Source organism: Primulina eburnea, chromosome 1, assembly GCF_022965805.1.
Source record: "Primulina eburnea isolate SZY01 chromosome 1, ASM2296580v1, whole genome shotgun sequence".
Classification (NCBI taxonomy): Eukaryota; Viridiplantae; Streptophyta; class Magnoliopsida; order Lamiales; family Gesneriaceae; genus Primulina; species Primulina eburnea.
This window is the reverse complement of record NC_133101.1, coordinates 10,496,830-10,505,449: the sequence shown is the minus strand read 5'-3', so window position 1 is coordinate 10,505,449 and position 8,620 is coordinate 10,496,830. Positions and strand designations below refer to the sequence as shown.

General features: G+C 38.6%; 1 protein-coding gene across 1 annotated transcript; it reads right to left on the bottom strand.

Moving 5' to 3' along the window:
* Window positions 1–5,677: 5,677 nt before the first annotated feature.
* LOC140803868 (uncharacterized) lies at window positions 5,678–8,239 on the bottom strand. The gene has a single exon (XM_073159725.1). It carries the CDS (start codon window positions 8,237–8,239, stop codon window positions 5,678–5,680), a length of 2,562 nt encoding a protein of 853 aa, XP_073015826.1.
* Window positions 8,240–8,620: the final 381 nt, after the last annotated feature.

Here is an 8,620-nt window from a genome sequence, read left to right as displayed (position 1 = left end):
GCGGCATTGAGGTGGATCCAGCCAAGGTAGCGGCAGTTAAGGATTGGGTTGAGCCAAAGAATGCATCAGAAATCCGCAGTTTTTTGGGTTTAGCTGGTTACTACCGTAAGTTTATTAAGGGATTTTCATCCATAGCAGTGCCACTCACTTCCCTGACAAAGAAAAATGCCAAATTTGTGTGGAGTGCTGAATGTCAGAAGAGCTTCGATACGTTGAAGCAAGCCCTCATATCGGCGCCCGTGCTAGCCATGCCGACGAGACAAGGTGATTTCGTGCTATACACCGATGCATCTAAGCTCGGGTTAGGCGCAATATTGATGCAGAAGGGTCGAGTCATAGCATATGCTTCCAGGCAATTGAAAGTGCACGAGAAGAACTATCCGACTCACGATCTTGAGTTAGCCGCCGTTGTCTTCGCACTGAAAATTTGGAGACACTATCTCTACGGCGAGAAATGTCAGATTTTCACCGACCACAAGAGTCTCAAATATTTCTTCACGCAGAAAGAGCTGAATATGAGATAGAGACGGTTGTTAGAACTTGTGAAAGATTACGACTGCAAAATTAGCTACCATCCGGGAAAGGCTAATGTTGTCGCAGACGCATTGAGCAGGAAAATGGCAGTTGTAGCTCAGTTGTCAGCGCAGAGACCTATTCAATCTGAGATTCAGAAGTTTGGTCTAGAGATTTATCGTAAGGGCAGAGCTCCTAGGCTGTCTAATCTGACAGTCAAATCTGATTTGCTAGATCGTATCCGGGCAGGACAGTCTTTAGATGAGCAGTTACAGAAATAGTGGCTGAAAGATGAGGCCAAGGGCAGTGTTATTTATATAGTGTCAGATGGGATTGTGAGATACAGAGGTAGAATGTGGGTGCCTAGTGGTGAATCGATCGGACAGGATATTTTGACAGAGGTACACACATCTCCGTATTCCATCCATCCGGGAGGTACCAAGATGCATAAGGACCTCCAGATTTTGTATTGGTGGCCAGGAATGAAGCGAGACATACGTAGATTCGTATCAGAATGTCTCACTTGCCAGCAAGTAAAAGCTGAACATCAGAGGCCAGCAGGATTGGTTAAGCCACTCCCCATCCCCGAGTGGAAGTGGGAGAACATTACTATGGATTTCGTGGTTGGGTTGCCTAGATCAGTCAGAGGTTTTAATGCTATTTGGGTTATAGTGGACCGACTCACCAAATCAGCGCATTTCTTGCCAGTGAAGACTAGTTTCTCCATGACGCAGTATGCAGAGCTTTATATCAAGGAGATAGTCCGTCTGCATGGATTCCCAGTTTCAGTCGTGTCCGACAGAGACTCGAGATTCACATTGTCCTTCTGGAAGAGCTTACATGCCCCCATGGGGACAAAGTTGTTTTTCAGTACAGCTTTTCACCGGCAGACAGATGGTCAATCTGAGCGAGTGATTCAGATTTTATAGGATTTGCTGAGAGCCTACATGATTGATTTTCAAGGAACTTGGGAGTCAAGACTACCTCTAGTGGAGTTCACATACAACAACAGCTTCCAAGCATCTATTGGTATGGCTCCCTATGAGGCGTTGTACGGGAGGAAGTGCAGATCACCAGTTCATTGGGATGAAGTCGGTGAGAGAGCAGAACTTGGTCCAGAGATAGTTCAGCAGACTGCAGATGTGGTGGTCAAGATCAAAGACAGAATGAAGACCGCCCAAAGCCGTCAGAAGAGCTATGCTGATAGGAGAAGGAGAGATCTCGAGTTTGCCGTTGGTGATCACGTATTCGTCATGATAGCACCTATGAAGGGTGTTATGAGATTTGGGAAGAGGGGCAAGCTGAGTTCGAAGTTTATTGGACCTTTCGAGATTTTGGAAAGAGTTGGAACATTAGCTTATCGTGTTGCCCTTCCGCCAAATCTGGCCGGGGTACACAATGTGTTCCATGTCTCGATGCTGAGGAAATATTTGGCTAACCCTTCGCACATTCTGAGTTATGAGCCGTTGTAGCTGGCTGTAGACCTGTCTTATGAGGAGAAACCAGTCCAAATCCTAGACAGGCAAGAGCGTAGGCTTCGGAATAAAGTGACTAAGCTAGTCAAAGTCCGGTGGCTAAACCAATCAGTAGAAGAGGCCACATGGGAGTCCGAAGCAGATATGAGACTTCGCTACCCGGAGTTGTTCGGTAAGATTTATGGTGTGCTGTCGTTGACCACCAAATTAATTCCTACTCTTTTAAATAATAACGAGTGTAATGGTGAGTAGGGTCGAATCCACAGGGAACGGTAGATTTATTTCTTTTGATACTAAAAATAAATAAAGGGGGGATTTGTTTTGATAATTAATAAATAAAATAATCTAAACTAAAATTACCCAACAAGAAAGAATATTGAATCTAGAATTTAAAATTAATCGACGAGAATAAATTGAAGAATTTAATACGAGAAAAATACTGATTCAAGGGGATTCTACTATTTAATTATCTCACTGTTCATCGGTTAACCAATCATTTATTCATGTTATTCCAAACAATTAACCTTAGAATAATAGGGATAGCCGCTAAAATTCTTGTGTTTTCCTAAATTAATTGACCAAACCCAGCATCCAGTCAAAACTTACCAATAATCAACTGGGCACGATAGCGTTCCATATTAATTAAAGATAGCATTTTAGTTTCGTGAAAACAGTTAATCCTAAATTCTAACAACCGAGATAGCTGCAATTGGAAGATCTAGTTCCGTCGATTATTTAGATTACACACGTTATGATAGCACAACGCATCTAACCTACTGCTACTTACGTACCAATCGTCCATGACAATTACGATTCACTGAATTCATGATTAGCATTAGAAAATCATACATCAAATTAAATTGTCAGATTAATTGATATATAACATTCATATAATTAAATCATAAATCAACGAATATTTGGGCAAACAAGAATAATAAATTAAAGCGCGAAAAACCTCACAGTGATAAAATTAAACAGTAGATTATCCCTTGAATCAGTCTAAGAAAATTGACCTAACATAGTTTGATCTATAATATTCATGAAAAATAAATAAAAAAGCATAAAGGAGCAAACGATTTTGTTGGAAGAAAATTTGGAGTCTTGCGCCTTCTTTCTTCCTTCACGTGAGATTGATGATTGGCTGTGTTTTTGTGATTGGAGAATGAATTCTTCCTTGTGTAAAATCAGCCGCCTCCCTTGTGCTGTACGTGTAGATGGAAAATTGGTGGGTCTAAAATAATTAAGCTAAAGGCCCACTAACTCTTAATTAACCTAATTCTTAAAATATAATATAATAGATAATATTTTATCTAGATTTTTCTTCTTTCTAATTTTTGACAGCTGAAGTATCATCACAAGGCGTGGCCACGCCTTATTCCTGGACCTCTTCTGGTTTGGCCATTCTCTTTCAACTCTATCTTGGAAACTTTAAATGTGATAAACATCACCTTTTTAGCTCAAATTTGCTCCAAGACCGTAAAAGTTCCTCCTACAATAAAATTACACAAAAGTGTGTCAATTAAACATATCGGAGGTTAAAATAACGGGAAATATGAAGATAAAATATTAACTATTACTAGCCTATCAAAATCTCCCACACCTAAACGATGCTTGTCCTCAAGCATAAAATAGATCAATTCATTATCTCAATTTTCGTCCTCCTTCCGTTTCCTCTACTTATCCAAAACATTTTTCATGCAAGAAGACATTTTAATTTCAGAGCACCCCACAAATTAACATCATGAACAATCACTGCAATCAGAATGTGTAGAAATTAAAATGCATGGGATTTAACAACTTCTCACAAGATTCGCTCATTTCGCTCATTAGTGTCTAGGATATATATATCAACAAACTCTCATGTCAAATGCATTGAAATTTATTACCATAGGCTTGCAAATATATCACATCCTTTCACTAAATGAATGAATTAAAATACACAAACAAAAAGGGCTATAAATGGGTTGTAATGTGGCTAGGGGTAAGATAGGATAAAAGGGAACAATGAGCTATGAAATTGGAGAAACCATAACAAACTTTTCTCACACAAATAAAAATGTATCCAAAAACTCTTATATCTCATTATAACAATCAAGAGCATTTTTTTTTGTTTTTTTTTTCGGCTCTTTTTTTTCTTTCTCACTTTTCGTCTACTTCTCTTCTTCTTTTTTTTTTTTTTTTTGTTTTGTTTTGTTTTTTTTTTCGTAGACGGTGATGATAAGGATTCGAGATTGAATAAATGCCAACAATTCACACTATTTTGGATTGAATGATGCTATTTGTGAAAAGCTTATATGATTCTCCAATTTCAGGTTCAAAAAGGGGATAACCAACAAAAAGATTTATCACGGCTTGTAATGTGGTTATTTTAATTCAAAGAAAAAGGCTGAGGCTCAAACTTGGTTCACTAGGGGTCTATGAATCAGGGTAGGCTCAAAGAACGGCTCAGATGATGCGAAAGACAATGGTTTAAACCTAATGCCCTTATCATTTTGTCTATGCACCTAATCCACCACAAAGTGTTGACAAAGACATGTATAACAATGCAAGTTCTAGAAAAATTAACAATGCAATGACGACACACAATCAAAGAAAATGGAGCATGATATCATGATTGCTCATAGGCTCAAAGCTCACTAAAGAAAAAATATAGGAATTGTGTTAAATCCCACACACTTGTCCTCTCTAACTATCATCAAGAGCAACTTATTCATAATGCAAAGATGAGAATGCAAAAACAATTTGCACGCAAAGAAAACATCATTTTTTTTTTTCACATCGGAAGCAATCAGGATTCAGAAGAAAGAGATAACAAATGAACTAGGTGCTTGGAACTAACAACGTCACAATTTTTTTTTTTTTATTTTAACAAAATGCAGAAAAAATGAATCAAAATACTAAAGATCAAATAAAATAAAAAAAATCAAAAATCCCATAGTCAAGTCAAACTTCTCGCAATCAAATCAAAACTCCCACACCTAAACTTGACATTGTCCTCAATGACAAAAAATAGATGCTCAAGTAAAACGATAAAATAGTATGAAGTTAGGGAACTCCCCTGAAAAATGTTGAGCATCGTAAAGAAACATCATCTATTGCTGCGGAGGGGGAAACGGTAGTGCGCTGGAGAAGATGTGTGTGCAGGGCCGAGAGACTTTCAGGCGGAGGAGATCGTGGCCGTGCGAAACTGCTGTGGTGGTGCGATGTTGTTGTGCGAAGGTGGTTCCTGTGCGCTGTGCGAAGGTGGACGAGCGCAGATGGAGGTGGCGCTGCGGCGGTGTGTGCGGCGGCGCTGTGAGAAGACGGAAGATGTGGTGATGGTGTTGAAAGTTGTACAATGGGAGACGCTAGATGGGAGGGAAGATTTGGAGATGCACAGTTGTGCTTGGACGGCGCTGTAGAGAAAGAAAAGAAATAGGTTAATATATATATATATATATATTTTTTGATGAAAAAGTTGCTAGCAGAAGAGGTGTTTCAATAAGGCGTGGCCACGCCTTATGCGAAAACCTCTCCTGTAAATTTTTTATTTTTTTAACAGTAGAGGTGTTTCAATAAGGCGTGGCCATGCCTTATGGTAAAACCTCTTCTGGAAAAAAAAAAAAAATACAAGAACTAAAATTTGGGTTGCCTCCCAAAAGCGCAATTTTTTTAAGTCGTTATGCTCGACATTCATTCTTTCTTGTTGCTCATGGTGGTTCATAGATGGTCACTTTGTCCACTTTATCCCGCTTGAATATTTTCATAGCAAATTTCAGCATGTGCATGTTTTCTTTGAATTTCTTGGAAATCTCTTTCCCTTGGATATTTCCTCCTTTTTTCATGAGTACATGCTTGGGTCGATCTGGAGGGAGTCTTCGCTCAATTTTAGAGATCTGCGAATCAGAGAGAGAAAATCTAGTATTAGAATTTTCAACATGTCTTTCAATAATCTCCTCTAAATCATTCTTATTCACAAATTTTGAATTTTCTTGTGACAAGTGATTAGCGATATCAAGAGTATTAATAGTGCTTTCACTAAGAGGATATTTCATGGTATCATAAATATTAAACTTTGCAATCTCACCATCAAATTCCATAGTAATGGTACCACTATTACCATCTATGACAGACTTTGAAGTTTTCAAAAATGGTCTTCCTAGCAAAATTTGACTGTTTAATTCATCATTTTCCATGTCAACCACATAAAAGTCAGCAGGAAAAACCAAATTTTCAACTTTCACAAGAACATCTACAATTACACCTCTAGGATATACAGTGGACCTATCAGCCAACTGGATCACAATGTCAGTTTCAGTCAGAGGTCCAAGTTCAAAATAATTATAAACAGAATCAGGCATGACATTGATAGAAGCACCTAAATCCAACATAGCTTTTTCAAGTCTAGTATCGCCAATAGTACAAGGGATAGAAAACATACCTGGATCACTGCATTTGATAGGAATAGTTTTTTGAATAACAGCAGAAACATGTTCTCCTACCTTTTCCCTTTTACACCCCTTCAGCTTATGTCTCTTTTTTGTAGTACACAACTCTTTTAAAATTTTAGCACAACGAGGTACTGGTTTAATAGCATCTAATGAAGGAATATTTACCTCACCTCTACAAAGAGTGTCATTCAACTCCTTAATACTTTCACATTTCCTGTTCAATGCAAGGGGGAATGGGGGAATAGGTTTATACTCAAATAGAGGAGAAAACGTACCTTTCGGAGCATCATCTTGATTGATTATTTTATCCTCAACTTTTATCTCATTCTCTTCCTTTTGCTTGATTGATGCTTGTACCCCAATTTCTTGAACATCTAATTCTTTACAATTTCTCAAAGTAATTGCACTCACATTCTCTTTTGGATTCACCACAGTATGAGAAGGTGTATTACCTAAATTTTTTGCTTCCAACTTGTGAATTGAGGTCGCCAACTGTCCCACTTGAGTGCTCAAATTCTGAATGCTAGCCCTCGTTTCCTGTTGAAATTTTTGAGTGTTTTCAGCTAAGGCCTTTACAATTTCGTCTAGAGACATACCTGAGTTGGGTACTTGTTCTGGTGCGTGTTGTTTGTTCCAATTCTGCTGTGGATATCCCTGTTGGCCTCCTTGATTCTTATAGCTGAAATTTGGATGATCCCTCCATCCTGGATTGTAGCTATTAGAATATGGGTCATATCGATGCTGGGGCTGCCCAGGAAATCCACCAATCGCATTGGCTTGTTGCGTGGGTTCTTCTTGTTGTGACGAACACGTATCTGTAGGATGTCCCACCATAGCACATACACCACAAGATTTTATCTGTTGCACCTGTCCTGCAACCAACCTTTCCAAAAGAGATGTCAAAGAATCTAACTTTTGATCGATAGGAGTAACACTTACCTCATTGACTTGTCGTGGAGGGTTGTCTTGCCTAGTACCAAACTGTTGTGCATTGGCAGCCATGTTGGAGATTAGAGCTCGTGCCTCTTGAGGCGTTTTGTTCACCAATGCACCTCCACTTGCAGCATCAATCATGTTCCTATCAAAGAGCGAGAGTCCCTCATAAAAATATTGAACCAGTAGTTGTTCTGGAATCTGGTGTTGTGGACAACTAGCACACAATTGCTTGAATCTCTCCCAATATTCATATAATGTCTCTCCTTGTAACTGTCTAATCCCACAAATGTCCTTCCTGATGTTGGCTGCTCGCGAAGCTGGGAAGAACTTCTCCAAAAACTGTTGTTTCATATTGTCCCAAGTTGTTATGGATCCAGAAGGTAAATAGTAGAGCCAATCCTTAGCCTTGTCGGCTAGAGAGAATGGAAAAGCTCGCAGTGAAATTTGTTCCTCTGTGATCCCTTGCGGCTTCATGGCTGTGCAAACAATATGAAACTCTTTCAGATGTTTATGGGGATCTTCACCTGCAAGACCACGAAAAGTAGGCAATAAATGAATCAAGCCAGATTTTAATTCAAACGTAGCATCAGTAGTAGGGAATTGAATGCATAATGGTTGTTGAATAACATTAGGATTAGCTAACTCCCTGAGTGTTCTTTGAGCTTGTCCTGCCATTTCTTCTCGGTCACTTTCACTTCTTTCAATCTCAAGATCAATGTCAAATTCTTTTTGTGTATTGTCTGAGTCCAATGATACGTCCAAATAAGGAGATGATGATGATGGTTGCTTTTCACGCCTTAATCTTGCTTCTTTTCTCAATCTCTTAGTTGTCTTCTCGATTTCTGGATTGTATTCGAGTTCACCTGTACGAGAAGAACGAGGCATAAAAAATAGCAAATAATCAAAAAAATTAACCTTGCACCGTTCCCCGTCAACGGCGCCAAAATTTGGTGTGCTGTCGTTGACCACCAAATTAATTCCTACTCTTTTAAATAATAACGAGTGTAATGGTGAGTAGGGTCGAATCCACAGGGAACGGTAGATTTATTTCTTTTGATAATAAAATAAATAAAGGGGGGATTTGTTTTGATAATTAATAAATAAAATAATCTAAACTAAAATTACCCAACAAGAAAGAATATTGAATCTAGAATTTAAAATTAATCGACGAGAATAAATTGAAGAATTTAATACGAGAAAAATACTGATTCAAGGGGATTCTACTATTTAATTATCTCACTGTTCATCGGTTAACCAATCATTTAT